The sequence below is a fragment of the Lytechinus variegatus genome, chromosome 1 (assembly GCF_018143015.1).
Source record: "Lytechinus variegatus isolate NC3 chromosome 1, Lvar_3.0, whole genome shotgun sequence".
In the NCBI taxonomy this organism is placed as follows: Eukaryota; Metazoa; Echinodermata; class Echinoidea; order Temnopleuroida; family Toxopneustidae; genus Lytechinus; species Lytechinus variegatus.
In genome coordinates this window covers 75,178,769-75,194,862 of record NC_054740.1, presented here as the reverse complement: position 1 = coordinate 75,194,862, position 16,094 = coordinate 75,178,769, and the positions used below count along the sequence as shown (strand labels likewise).

At 35.3% G+C, this 16,094-nt stretch overlaps 1 protein-coding gene across 1 annotated transcript; it reads left to right on the top strand.

The window, feature by feature from the left end:
• The first annotated feature begins 1,009 nt into the window (after positions 1 to 1,009).
• On the top strand, positions 1,010 to 14,635 carry LOC121422977 (aldo-keto reductase family 1 member A1-like). Its single transcript, XM_041618234.1, has 9 exons — positions 1,010 to 1,143; positions 5,528 to 5,695; positions 6,607 to 6,723; positions 9,389 to 9,469; positions 9,693 to 9,812; positions 10,353 to 10,459; positions 11,373 to 11,538; positions 12,189 to 12,271; positions 12,775 to 14,635. The coding sequence occupies exons 1-9, from the start codon at positions 1,069 to 1,071 to the stop codon at positions 12,803 to 12,805; spliced, it is 948 nt and encodes a 315-aa protein (XP_041474168.1). The 5' UTR covers positions 1,010 to 1,068; the 3' UTR covers positions 12,806 to 14,635.
• Positions 14,636 to 16,094: the final 1,459 nt, after the last annotated feature.

The following is a 16,094-nucleotide window of genomic DNA, read 5'->3' as shown; positions in this document are numbered from 1 at the left end:
GCTTATTTTTAACAAAATATGAACGAGCCAGTTACATCCAAATGAGGGAGTTGATGACGTCACTCACTCACTATTTCTTTTGTTTTTTACGAATTTTTTTTTACGAATTTGATGATTAGGACCTCGATCCTTGCCTGAAGCTGGAATTCCATGTGTTCAGGGAGGAATGAAACTTCATTTCACATGACAATGACAAGAAAATAAAAATATTTCATATTTCACATAATAAAATACAAAAGAAATAGTGAGTGAGTGATGTCATCAGTTCCCTCATTCGCATACCGACCGAGATGTGCATATCACTGTTTTGTGAAATGAAGCGAAACTTTAAAATGTCATAACTTTCTTATTTTACATCCGATTTTGATGAAATTTTCAGTTTTATGCTTGTTGAATTTTTCTCTTTTTATTCGAATCAAGTTTTTGTTGGGGTGGACTTGTCCTTTAATAGGTTAAATCAAACGAGCTACAAGTTCGCTTGGTTGCGGGGAAGACCTGGTATAGGGCCTAAATTAAAAACAAAAGATTGTTGTGTCTATAAACATAAATATGAACATAACTATGTCAGTCTGTTTTATTCTGGATTTTTTGTTTCTCCATTGGGTTTGCAATAGTTTCCGAACGTTTATATCAATAACAGGAAAATAATGAGAAAAAAAAACAATTTGGTCATGCAGGGTATCATCATCGTTTATCTTGTTATCATCAAAATTGTCATTAATCATTATTATCATTATTGTTATCATGCTCGGGGTGTATACTTGTTATATGCCGAGTTATATCTTAAAATATTACATTAAAACGCCCATGTGTGTGTGTGTGGAGATTACCTTATATAGAGAGGGGTATGGAGAGGGAGGGAGAACTGAGGGGTACGTACAGCTTACAGGGCTTATACAGTTGGCGGAGTGCAGCAAATTAAGACAAGAGGCAGAAAGAGAGAGGGGAGAGAGAGAGAAAAGGGGCGGGGTTTGAGATCGAGAGAAAAAACCAAAACCCACAACAATCTTGCACGGGCCGGGGAGTTCCACGGTCCATCGCCACTGTACGCGAGGGCCATCCGTTAAAATGGCTGAGAAGAACGTTACAGTGCAGCTAGCGAACGATCACTCCATACCAATTTTAGGACTGGGAACGTGGAAGGTAAGGTGTTGAAATTCTGTTTTACAGAAATTTATGTCTTGTGATGTCCCCTAATGTTCAGCATAGACTGCTACAACGTATATTGAAATTCTGATATAGGCCATCATCATCATGATCATCGCATGTGTGAGTGCACCATGCCAATGTATTGACCTCGATTGGTAGTATAGTAGTGCATAGTGTAGCTACATAAGCACATATTTAGGGGAAGGTGGGGTAAGTTGAGCATAGGGGCAAGTTGAGCCACCAGCCCCAGGCCAATAAAGAATGAGTCAGACATTGTGGTGGTGTCATGTATTGATGACCCATAGCATAACCCCTAACCCCACCACATTGTTTTCAACTTTGAAACAAAAAGTAGTTTTTTAGAGGGAAAAATATGAATTTCAGCCAAAAAAGTAAAAAAGAGTGTGAAATAGATAAGTGCTTTATAAACACACACGTCTTTAAATATAATAAAGACATGATAACAACATTATTAGTCCAGGTATGGATCTTCATTCTTGTCATAGTCTTTTATATGATGGATGCATAATAAATGTGTGGATACAAAATTATCACACTAAGTTCGGACGGGGTAAGTTGAGCCAAACAGCATGGGGCAAGTTGAGCCATGGTAATTCCTATGGTAATGTATCTTAAAAAATAAACAAACCATAAAAATCGATTGAAATGCTGGCTGAAAGGAGCAAATTTACATGACTGCTCTTTTCCTTTTAAAGGATGTTAGTATTATAGAGAATTAGCAAGTGAAAAGACTTTAAACAAAAAATTGACATGCTGGTTCTCCCCTCATACATTTTGTACATAGTTTTTGTGGCTCAACTTACCCCAGAAGGTGGCTCAAACTTACCCCATATATGGGGCAAGTTGAGCCATTTGACATCGTTTTTTTCAAAGGTCATGATGACTTTCAGTGTGGGGATAGAAAGTTATATATAGGTGGAAAATATTTCAGAAGAATTGAATTTCAAGGCAAGGTACTTATTTCGACAAGATTATTAATCATATCAATTCTAACTTGCAAAAAGCAAAAACTGTCACAACTTACCCCGCCTTCCCCTACTGAGTATCAGCATCCCCGGGGGGCCACTTACATTGGCGAGTGGATACCATGCGCGACCCAAAAAACACGTAAAAAGGATGTCTTTTTCACGATAGGGCACGTTACGTACGTAACGTGATAAGGGTGTCAAAAACACAAAAATAATGAAAAAAGGGTATCTATTTCGCTAGGAAAATTACGTGTTTAGGGTCGAATATGCGGGGATGATAAAACAAAATTAAAATGTTTTATAAAGGATGTCCTTTTTGCCCCAAAACTTCGTGTTTAGAGTCCGATTTGCGCGAGGTGTAGAAGTGGGGTCGTACTAAACCAAATAAGGTAAAGCCGCGACGACCGAAGGACCCGTAACAATAAAACATTCATGTACTTGTTTAGGGGTTCATTTCAGGGAATATTTGCCAAGAGTATCGTTTTGTTTCCCATACTTGTTAAGGGTAGGGTTTCACACGCCAATACTTGTTAAGGGGTGCATTTTCAGAAAATGGAAATTACGTGTTTAGGGTGCTTTTCGAGACCCCATGGTCGCGCATGGTATCCACTCGTGAATGGAAGTGGCCCCGGGTCAGCATCACATTCACACGTGGTTGGGTTAATAAGATAGGCCTTTAGATACAGATCTAACGATTATATCTATCACATCTATTGTAGTACATGGCCTTCTTCATTTGTATCTAAGGTATAAATAGACATAGAGTTTTTAGGGACCGATCTCTATCATGATGAACGTCTTATTACTCATTGTTCTAATATGTAATACTAATAGGCATCGCATCACAGATGCTAAATGATACTCTTAAAAATGAATGATGTATTTACCTGCATATATCCGATATATATTCTACCGTAACTTGTAGCTCACACTAAAATCTATTCAGATCCAGACGTATCTTGGTTCGTGAGAAAACATTATATATGGGTATTGGGATAAACTGGAGAAACAACCTTTTTTATTTGGCATTTAGTAAATTTATTATAAAATTTTCCTGTTTTTACTTTAAAAGTGAAAAGTGGTAAAAAGTTTCCTTTTGGAATATATTTATTGTGCAGACTTTCAGTAATACATACTAATGATTGCCTGCCTCTCCAATCATATTAACTTCTAAATGGGGTGGACCACTGGGTGCTTTATTACAATTGACTAATAGAATTAGTTCTTCCAAAGTTCATTCAGCCAGACTTTAGCAGAAATGTTAATAGGGAGTCACTATATAGGGGAATTAGCTATGGCTGATACTTTTTATTCCTGAGTTTTCCCTAAATTTTGCTGCTTTTCTCTTTGGGCATTTTAAAAAGAACTTCATTCCTATATTTTTCAAAAGTTTATATTTTTTACCTTATAATTCTGGTATATGATAGTGTAATTACTTAATCCTGTCTACCATCTATACAACCAGTGAAGATTTTTTCCTCAATCTTATCATTTGTTTGCCAAGCAGTACATAATATATAGCTCAAATATTTGAACTACCAAGACGATGCGACTTGCACATTTGCACTTCAACTGAAATTAATATCTTAATAATATCCATAAAATTTATGATTTACAGGTTACCAAAGTTTGTTTGTAAATATAGTGTCTTATATATTCCCCTGTATAGACCTTACTGTTGGCTAACTGTTCTGAGCAAACAGTAGGCCTATGCCTCTGATTATAATTATCATGTCATTTAAGCCCAAAGTACAATTATTCTATATCTTATAGGAAGATAGATAACACTATACAGTGCGTATCAAAAAAAAGTTTACACTTAGAAAAAATCCTGTAAAATTATTTATTTGTAATATCCTGACGATTTTTCCACATTTTAGCATTGGTAGAGATCCATTTAAGCAAATGACGATATAACTGTCGAAAAATAATTCCGCTTGAGTGAGCACCACTTACTTTTGAAAAGTTGGTGAAAAATGATTTGCGCAGAACTTTGAAATAGTTATGCGAATAAGAGTAAACCTTAATCATGAAGAACACGTGGAAATTAGCAAGTAAAATTGATATGAAGATATCTTTTACCTTTTTAAACTTGTTTCCTTGCCCGAAACACTTCGAAGAGTGCATTGCGCCCCATCCCACTCCCCCACACAACGAGTCCATCGTGACGATATTTGCTTTACACTGAGCTGTGATTTACATGAAATGGCTAAGGCTTGATTTTCATTTTGTTAATCATTGCCAAGCTTGGGACAAGTGTGGAGAAACAAGTATTAAATGAAAATGAAATGTAAACCAAATTTAAATGATAAAAACTTAGTGAAAAATGCTGGAGATATCTGATATAAACTTTTGTTCAGATTCAGTTATGTCCTCAGATCCAGCTGGCACAAAAAGGGTAAAGGTTGTGCTTACTAAGTGTTGAAATTTCAAATTTGGGCGGCAAAACTGTTACAAAATGCTTGAATGTATCCGTTTTATTTCAATTGGCTAAAAGTGCTAGGGAAATTTATGAGAAATGCTTCGCAGGGTAAGTTTGATTTCACCCTTACCCCTTGACACCGCGTGAAAACAAGCATTTCTGCGCAAACAGATTTTTGCGAGCTTTACCAAAATGGACAGTGCTCACTCAAGTGTAACATTCTGTCAAAACTTTTACTTTCATTGGATAGATGAGACCCAAACCCATATTTATATGTGAAAAAATTACCCACATGTTGTATATTTTTTAATTCCCAGGGCTTTTTCAAAGTGTAAACTTTTTTTGATACGCACTGTATATATGACAATGGCAGTGACAATGACAGTAGCATCCATGTAGGTCACTTTGAGCTCTTTGGGACTAAGATTTAGCTCTATTTCATGTGAATGTTTATTACAAGTTTTGACAGTCAATACAGTTTGTTACTTGGTGGATAATGTAGACCAGCCAATTATGAACAAATACTGAAAACAACTAATGCATATAGGTGATGACTTTGTTTCCCGACGTTAATTACTTATTATTAATATTTTTTTGAGGGAGGGAACCAATATTTTTGAGGGCTAAAAATGTCATTTTCACTAAAATTATTCACCAATCCTTGATTTTCATTATTAAATCTGTTCTTTGAAAAATGTTACTGATGGTGATGATGATGATGAAGATTTTCTTCTTCTCCTTCACCTCTTGTTTTCCTCCTGCTTGATCCTCCCCCTTCTCCACCTCATCATTTGTTCCTGTCCTCCCCTCTCTTCTTATTCTTCATTATGATTTCATTTATAATTATTATCATCATCTGTATCATCACCAATCAATTTTCATAATTCTTATTTATATTATCACTACTATTATCATTACATCAGCTATATCTGATTATGATATTGATTATGATGATTCTTCCATTTAGTCTAAACCAGATGAAGTTCGCAAAGCCGTTATAGAAGCCTTGGAGGCAGGCTATCGTCATATAGATGGTGCTGCAGCATATGGAAATGAAGAAGAAGTTGGTGCTGGTCTGAAGGAGAAATTTAGTGATGGAACTGTCAAGAGGGAGGATGTGTTTGTTACAACAAAGGTCAGATTAAGAAAAAATACTGTTTGACTAGAGTGAGAAATGAAAGGGGGCTGGGGTATGGGAGGAAGAGAAGGAAAGGGAAATCATGGGAAAGACGAGGCTTTGTGAATACTTAATATTTAAATATCAGTATTAAATAAATTGAATAGAGATACACCAATTAATTCAAATCTTTTCACAATTAATTTCATTTTCCCTTGTGAAAAGATAAAAATTGTTTTGAGTTCTACCAATCAAATGAATCTCTTTACAGAGAGATATACACATATTTAATTACAAAAATGTACAAAAGGTTGAAATAGATATTTTTCACTTTCATTTGTAATTAATTTCAATTATTTTTCCTGACCAAAAAAGAAGAAACAATCAAACAATGCATTCTTTCATATTTATAACTTCAAATATAAAATTAGTATAATGTAGAATCACAGCATCATATATGGTAATACTTAAAATTTTGTTTACATTATTTTTCATGTATTTAAACCTAGATCCTGTCTTTTAAAACTGTGTTCCATCATAACTTTGTGCCTGCAACACTTTGTGATTAGATTTACATGTAACTCATTGAACTAGTATTTCAGGGGAACATAGACATCTTTTTTCCTTAAAAAAAGAAAAACATAAACAAAGATCAGAATAACAAGACATAGAGAAAAGGGAACAGGGCTCTGCAAAAAAAGATTTGCAATCAAATGCTTAATACCAATGACCAATCAAGATCATCATTGTATGTGCACTCTGTTCAAATTATTGACTGGGAGCCAATGAGTGCGGTTCTTTCACCTTTGCAATTCATCGCAAATCTTTGCGTTTCGGAGCCCAGGTGTTTGCATAATCTGTAGAATTTTATTTACAAATTGACTTATCCAGACTTAATTGTAAATTAAATAATATTTTTTTAAACCCAGTTGTGGAATGTTGATCACCGCCCTGGAGATGTGGAAGCAGCATGCAGAAAGTCATTAGAGAAGCTTGGTTTAAGCTATGTTGATCTCTACCTTATGCATTGGCCTTTTGCATTCCAGGTTAGTTCGCACAATGCTTTTGATTGAAACTTTCACAGTGCATTCTAAGTGGGGAAAAAATATCCTTAACCTGTTGGAAACTGCCTAATTATGCTATATAACACTCATTTTCTATGGACCTAAGCAAGTGGGCAGTCAAGTATATTTAAGACACATTTTGATAGCATTCCGGGGAGGATTAGTATTCATTTGAATGGTCAGTTTGTATATAAGTAATTGTTGGTCAGTATTTTAAGGCATTCTTGCAATTTGAAATTCTTTCCTGAATGTTACCTGGATTTAATAAGTCAAAATTAAAGATAATATGCTAACATTCTAATACTGCTTTTACACTGGTTTTCAAATCTATCCCGGTGCTAGCGCAGGACGGCAACACTGCTATAAACCTGCTTTAAATGCATTCACAGTAGAAAAGTTATCCCAACACAGTCTCAGGATAAATTTCACTTATCCATTCACACTGCAGCAAGTGAATTCAATGACCTCCGTAACAACATGTGTAGGCTTGTGATTCTGGGAGTGACCTGACTCCAATACACCAGAAATACTTGAGGTCGGGGAATCGAACCCACGTCCTTCGATTGAAAGATGAGAGTCATAACCACTAGACCACGACACCCTGACATTATATTCATTATTAGTCACAAGTGGTTTATTCCGGTGTTGTAGCATTGTGCCTTCACACTGAAGGAACGCCGCGATAGTCGTGGGGTTGTCTCGCTGAAATTACTCTGGTTTGCGTAGCGATAGGTTGTAATGGAGTTGTAGCGAGGGGAGGTTATCCCGGGGTTCTTCATTGTTGGTCCGAGAATTCACTCTGAAGGCAACACCGCTACAATCCGGGGACACTCCCTGTACTGTAGCGGTGTTTGTGGCCAGTGTGAATAGGGTATGAAACATCCTGTGTACTTTGTATAAAAAAAAGCTGCTCTTGACAACATGTATATTATTATTAACCAGAGGATTCAGCAACAACTGTAATGCAGACTCGTACAACATGTACAAATTATTTTCCGCTTCCTGGACATCCCTCGGATGTCCTGGTAAGTGGGAGAACTCAAAGTCTGAACACTCCACATTGAGAGAAAAATTTATTGCTGCATCCCACAAGAACATCTTGTTTTACCAAAGGAGACATTCCAGAGATATTACAGACGGATTTGCAGACTTTTCAAGATGAATCTTGTCAAAGAAAATATTTCCTGGGAGAACATCCACATGTTTTTAGAACAGTGGCAGACAAGCTTAACCCTAAATCTCCCGGGTATTTTGAGTCTTGTCATTCCCGGGGGGGGGCCATTATGGCCCCCCCTTAAGATCTTGGCCGCTGATCGCGCGAGCGACGCAAAAATTTGCACGCTGGTAGTGTGCGATGTAATCTACAAGGCTGTATGGTAAAATTTTCCAAAATAATGAGATTTTATTTTATATGAATTAATTATGCTAATTTATGCATAAATCATACTTTTTGCTCTAATTCACTAAATAAAGCTCCTAGAATGCTAATTTTTAATAAAAATTTTCTTTGTAGCATTCTTAACAATCGTAATTCAAAAAAACTTTGGTTTGGAAATAAATTTCTTATGTATTTTATTGTTTTATGAATTTCTTATGTATTTCTTTGTTTTTTTACTTTTTGTTTTTTATTGTTTTTTCAATGGAAATTGTTCCAGACATAATTCTGATCATAAACAAGGCAAAATTAATTAAGTTTAATCAGTAAAAGTAGAAATAATGATACATTTATGAATTTTGGCTAAGTACGCAATTTGCATTGGATTTGTACATGAAATCACGTTTATGAGCAATTTTGGGTCTGACATGCACTTGCATGTTGCGTAATGTCGTAACCGCGTACCCGGGCGTCACAAATTTGGTCTCAAAATTTGCGCGAGACTTGAATGTAAAAAGTCAGTGAGCTGCGAGGTGAAAAAATTTCGCGCAGCAGATATATCGCGAAAATTGTTGAGGGGGGGCCATTATGCCCCCCCCCCCGGAGAATTAGGGTTAAGCATCAGAGGTGCAGGGGAAAGTATGCCTCATGTCAATAATGTTCTGAATCTTCTATTGGTTGACCTAAACATGTAACAATCTAAATCATTTGTTGATGATATTGAATATTCGGCATGCCAGAGATAAAATAGGTGATGTCCTTACAGAGATAATTTTGAGAAGACTGCTTTAAGATAATTTAGCAAGCTGTTATCTTGCTGAGTTACAAGGAAAGTTGAGACAATTTTTAGAATACCACCTCTGGATAAAGGCCTTCCAGATTAAAAATGTATATTTCATGCATTGTGTGCATAAATTTTAGATAGATCAGTAAACTGGTGTCATTATTTTTTCTTAAAAGGAGGGGGGGCTGAAAAACTACAAATTTGATCAATTTAAAGTATAATTAACCCACTTGTATTTTTTGGAATAAATCTGCTTAGTGTAAAAAGAGAATTATCATCTGTCTTGCATGTTAGAATTTGGTCTTTGTTACTTTATCCAGTCCTCTCCCATTTTTTCCCCCAAAACATAAAGAATTCCCAACTATTTGGATTTTTATTTTGCTTCAGTCAGCCCCCAATCTCCTCATCCCATTCAAAATATTCTACATCCCCTGTACCACAAAAAAATTATATATTTATCATGTAACTCCTTTCTTTAATTGACCTAGACTGGGAAAGGGATGGCGCCTAAAGGTCCTGATGGTATGATACTTGCTGATGATGATATAGACTTTGTTGACACCTGGAAGGTAGGTTCATAAAAATAGTTCTTTGTTTAGAATTGTAATGTCCATGCTTGGCAATGTCCTTTTAATGTCATTGCCCACTGCTGCCATAATAACCATGAGATTGTACAGTAGTGTTGACTTTATATTAATTTGTCATAAGTGATTAGATAATGATTTATAATTGGTTTACTATATAAAAATACTCCATGACAGCACAGTGGTGTATCACTCCTTCTTTTTACAGGCCATGGAGGATTTGGTAGAAAAGGGATTGACAAGAGCTATTGGTGTGTCCAATTTCAACAAAAGCCAGCTTCAAAGAATCCTAGATCTACCACCAAAGCAAAAGATATGCAATCTCCAGGTAAGGGTTGGTTGTATTCATTGATGCAATCAATTACTCTCCATTGCTACAAGTAATCAGTTTACAGAAATATATATCTAGGTATATACATGTATTTTTTCTTTGCCATGTGGTGGAACTTAGAACCAAAATCCAAGGAGCTCTAACACATCTTCTGTATTTCCAAAAGTTTTAGAATAGTCTTGATATATGTACCTTTTCAAGAAACAACAGAAATAGATTGTAGATTTTGAATTACAATGTTATGATGGTCAATCAATCTTCATTAAATTGAAAAGACATGAATTCTAAAAATAATTGCATTAATGTAAACATCCTAATAATAAATGCAAACAATTTTTTTGCCTTATATAAATACCATAAAGAGAAGCATGAAATTATTCATCATTCTATTTGGCATATATTAAAAACTTCCTTATAACGCTACTTCTGAGTTTAAGTAGTTTAGGTCTTGAGCTGCTGCTGTTTAAAGTGACTGTGGTATATCAGTTGTAAAGTACTTGATTGATTCATATTTTCTCTATGATTGCCCATGACTAGATTGAAATAACACCATACCTGCCAGGGAATGACATCAAAGAGTTCTGTAAAGCTAATGGTATATCTTTAACGGCCTACAGTCCTCTGGGTTCTCCTGATCGTCCACTGTAAGTTATCAATTTACCAATTTATTGTCTTCTTAAAAAGTTTAATGGAAGGTATTCTGATAGCCATTGCATAATTAAACATGGGTTGATGTATATCACACTCTTGTAGGGTACCAGTTGTCAATTGCCACATCTATTGAAAATCACTAAGTATTTTTTTCCCGCTGCAAAATTTTGTAAATAATAAATAAGTCATGAAATGGGAAGAATAGGAAAATGCAAAAATATAATGAATATTATGACTTGATTGGTACATTATAATTCCCATGAATATGGAAGACATATAGCACAAAGAAGTGTGGTTTAAAATTCTAGTTTAGACGAATGTTCAAGCTAATGTAGGTTTGACTATTATAATACCATTCAATAAGTTTATCTTTGACATATCAAGTACTATCCATGCTTAGAAGTATGAAATTATCACTTGAAAGCAGTCAAAGGTTGAATGTTTCTTTGAAATAACAAGACAAAATGTCAACTATTTAGTTTACCCAATACACACTCTGTATGGCTGAGATAATAGAAATAAGATGATATTGAATCAAAGAACAAAAAATACTGCCTTTCATATTACTAGCAAGAATTTCATGAAGGCAAGCTAATCCATCACATGGTTTATGCAGATTTTATTAAGATGTGATTAACATACTATCAGTTAAGTGGAATATGTGTTACTATGGCTCGTTAAGGACAAAGTGCTTCAAATTCATTCACAGTTTATTGAAAATGATTTGGTTGAACCAGTCTCACTCAAAGAATTAAGCATTCATTAATGGTCCCATCTCCATGTACGGTATGAGCGAGTTATAATGCGAAAGTTGCTTAAACATGTATGTATGTTTATGAATGAAATGATTCGCTGATGCATGGAGATGATATCAAATTCATTTTCATTCCGGTTTGATTGTTACAGGCAAGCTGGCACTGACCCAGTACTCCTTGAAGACCCAGTCATAAACGAGATTGCAAAGACCAAAGGTCGATCTCCTGCCCAGATAGCTATCAGATATCAAATAGACAGGGGCATTGTGGTCATTCCTAAAAGTGTTACTCCGTCCAGGATCAGAGAAAACTTCCAGGTATTACAGTTGAAGTCGACCCACACCTCAGTGTGGTTAATTCTATCAAATATTCATAACTCTATCATCCCTTGATGGATTTTTTTTGTCAACTCTATCAATATGTTTCTCATATTTTCTGGTTACATTTTTGAAAGAGACTTGTTACTCCTTTAATTGAATAATTGTTAAGAAATAACAATGATTAAAACAATGTCATTAATATTGATACAGATAAGATTAATACTTATAATAATAGTAGTTATAAAAACAATATTAATTATGATCATAATGATAGTAATGGTAATAATAATGATGATGATAATAGCAATACTACTTCAACTACTACTACTACCACTACTACTACTACTACTTCTTCTTCTACTACTACTACTACTACTACTACTACTAATACTACTACTACTACTACTACTACTACTACTACTATTACTACTATTACTACTTCTACCGTGACTACCACTAGTACTACTTCTACTCTTCCTCCATCTACTTCTACTACTACTACTTTGACTACTACTTCTACTACCTCTTCAACTACTACTATTAATGATTCACTTCTTGCATATGTATATGCTCCACGGCAGCATCTTTTTTTCAGGAATTGCTTTCATGATCTTCAGACACCTCAACATTTTTCTTTTAATATTTAGGTTCTTGACTTTGAATTGACAAGTGATGAGGTTCAGCGTATACAGGCACTTGACAGGAACTTCCACTATATCACTTTCCCAGCGTAAGTACAATTGAATGCTATCAAATGATGTGAAAAAATAATATAGGATTTGTATAGCACACATGTATCCACCTTGCTAGGTGCTCAAGGCGCTCCTATATTACCTCGGCTAAGCTAGTCTACCAATTCTGGTACACACAGCTTTTTTAGGAATTACTTCCTGTCGGTAACCATTTACCTCACCTCGAACGAGTGCAGCACAGTGTGGATAAATTTCTTGCTGAAGGAAAACATGCCATGGCTAGGATTCGAACCCATGACCCTCTGTTTGAAAGGCGAGAGTCAGAACCACTTGACCACGATGCATCCACACTTCGATAATTATCAATCAAGATATCTTTTATTATCACATGTCAATGTGTTGGATGTGAATTATATGTCAGAGGCTAACTGATACGTGAAATTGCTGTGATTGTTCAAATTTTGAGGAAAAACAACTAAGTTAGAATGTAGCAAATGTTATGAAATATTGTTGGATTTTTCTTTTGTATCTTCTTGAACAGATCCAAGAATGCCAAGTATTACCCATTTTGATGGCCCCACTCACTGGATCCAGCAGTGTCACTAAATGAAATTCTTCTGTGTGTTCATGGAGTTATGTGATTCTATCATATTTATTTTTTCTATCTTTTCATGAGGTAGCCCAGTTGAGAAGGTGCCACTTTTTGTTATTTGAAGTTCCATTTCTAAATCCAAACTTGATGTCATCTGATTTCTAACCCAAAGCCAGGGAGGGGGGATTGACCCCCCCCAAAAAAAAAAAGTTTGTGAGTTTTGCAGAACTGGGCAATATCATTACGTATAATAAGGCAAGTTTCGTGCAAGTCTTGCACATCTTTTGGTTCAAAGTTTGTGAAAGTAAGACAAGGGTTCAAAGGGTCCTAAGTCATGACGCATTGTAATTATGGCACAATAACCTGTAAGTTAAAAAACACATTTTTTTAAATTGAATTTGTGTTCCACCAAATGGCAAATACTAAGTTCATAAATTGCTACAAAAATGCTGCTTATTTCATACCTTAGCCATTTGAATCCTATTCTCTCATATAAAATCGATCAAAAATAAATTCTGTACAGGGGATTAAATTGATAGCCCTGCCCCCACCCTGGTACTATAGTGTTAATTATCGCTTGAAAATATTTTCACCTTTTTATTTGCTATACACTTCACATCATCTACATTTTATAGTTTGTTTGATAGGCTGTTGTTACCGAAGGTTTCTTTTGTCAGTTCTGGAAAGGTTATATTTTAATAATGGATATTTAGAGAAAAAACAACAACTATGAAACACCCCGCGCCCCAAAACAAGGAAATTAATTGCTCCACACTTGTCAATTCTATCTGGGCAACCAGATTAAATGGTAGAACATTTCATAATTGAGGTTAAGAACCATTCTTTTGGAAACTGTCGCTCAAAGAAAGGGAGCACAATCCGCACAAGTCAGCTGGTGTGCTATATACCCTCACTTGTATTTTCAATATAAGATAGGATACTCCTGATGGGTGTTTCATAAAGCTGTTCGTAACATATCGTACTGAGATATCTTGTACTTATATTCTTTTCTCTTTCTTTCTTAGCACTTTGAAACTTTCGTATAAAGCGCTATATAAATTTTGTATAGTATTATTAAGGTAAGAGCGACTTAAAGAATGACTATGATCCTTTCTTTGATAAATGATGATAAATCCATAATGTATTGTTCGAAATAGACATGAAATGAAATACTCCGAAAATTTGCTTTGCCCAATTGATCGTGGGCCCGGCGGCCGCTGCGCAGCGCCAGATTGACGAGGCTCTATCCCTTTAATCGTTGAACGCCAAACAGGGTAGCAGCAACTCCCATCTTTTTACGTCTTTTGGTCTGACGCGGCCGGGGTTTGAACCCCCGACCTCCCGGTTGTGAGACGGATGCTCTACCAACTGAGCCAACACACCGGTCTAATGGTATACACACCGGTTAATGGTTGGCGATGGTTTAGCACGTACACATGTAAGAAAGATTCACCAGTCATTCTTAAAAGTCGCTCTAAACTTACGAACAGCTTTATGAAACGTCCCCCTGGACGTATGTCTTAAGTGCCTTTATAAGCACATAAGTCATAATTATTATTCATATGTGTATATTCACATGCTGATATTTAACTTTGCTTAACCTACCTCTGTCATGTGTTATGTCATGTGTATAACTTGGTAAAACCAAAGAAACTTATTAAAAAGTTATCTGTAGATGTAATTTTATGCAATAATTCTGGAATTACTTTGAATAATTTGAAGGTTTGTGGTTCAAGTATTCATTATGCATTGTCAAGGCTGAGAGCTGACATACTTAAAGTATGAATTAAAAAACAAATGATTATGCTCATGAAATGATATTTTACATTTTGTTTGTACATGTATCAATTTGTTAGTGTAACATTCCAGATCTCGATGAATATAATTTCTTTTCCCATTCTTTAACAGTTTTCTTATATTTGAATGGAGAAATTATTCTTCCAAAGCATTGAGTTTTCATGTACATGATATACAGATGATTCAAGAAGAGAATGTCACAATGCAGAGAACCATGAAGAAGTCTGTCAAAAATTGAGGAATCAAAACAGCAATTTCATCCTAGATTCAGATCAAATGATACATTCAATTTTTTGTCCTCTCTTGAGAGATGAAGACCATTTTTAAAAAAAATTTTCGACAGAGGTTTAACCAGCAATATTTGTCATGTGGCAATGCAATGAACTCTGCTTTTTTAATCATCTGTATATTACGGAGAAAAAAAATCTGTTAGAAATTAAAAATAAACCTTGGAACTTTTTCATGAATGTTCTCGTGAAAGTTATACCCCATTGACAATTACCAGTGGGTAGTGGCTAGTGAGGGAAGAAAAAAAAACTTTCTCTGTAACCTGACCAATGCTAGCAACTCCCACCGTAATTATGAAGACCAACCCTTAACCTTTGTACAGATTTCAACAAGTAAAGTTGACAAAAATTGGCAAACATCCTCCTTACCATAATCGGAGGACACTTACTTGAACAACCCCCTATCTCCATATAAGAAAAAAATAATTGAGGAGCTCTTATGTAAAGTACCAAAATGAGACGTCATCAAATTTCCTTTTTTGTATGTCAGCGTTTAGATACTATATTTTGGTAGCGCATGATAAAAAAAAAACAGTACCAAAATTTGGTTGGAATCAGTCCATGGGGATCCAAGATATGACCACATAAATACATAAGCACAACTGAGGTCAGGGTATTATTGGCCTGGTTCCTACCATTTAGAACCAGGCCAATAATACATCAACTTCAGTAGGGCTAAATGTAATTATGTATTCATGAGGTCATATCTTGGGTCCCATGGACCGATTCCAACCAAATTTTAGTAGTGGGTTTCTTTTTATCGTGCCAACCAAAATGTGGTATCAAAAACACTGAAATGCAAAAGTTTTATGTGACATCACTTCAGTACTAAATCATACCTATAAAAGAATAAATATACAGGCTGATCCTTGGCCACTCAAAACAATGTCAGCCTCTGCAACCTTAAAGGGTGAACTACTGACTATAATCTGCTTTTTTTTTTACCTAGGGAAACTATTTTTCTCTTGTTTACTATGGAACGAATTACTTTCTGTGGATCCCGGTCTGCGTTTATTAAGTGGATGGTGGTTAACAGATACTAATAGGCCTGACTTAATATCTGACTCACACTCCTGATTGCATGCAGAATACATCACCTTACTGGTCATGTCATGCTCTACTGCCTATAATGAAAGAGATTTATGTTTTTATTTGTGCATAACTTTAATAATAATAATAATAATT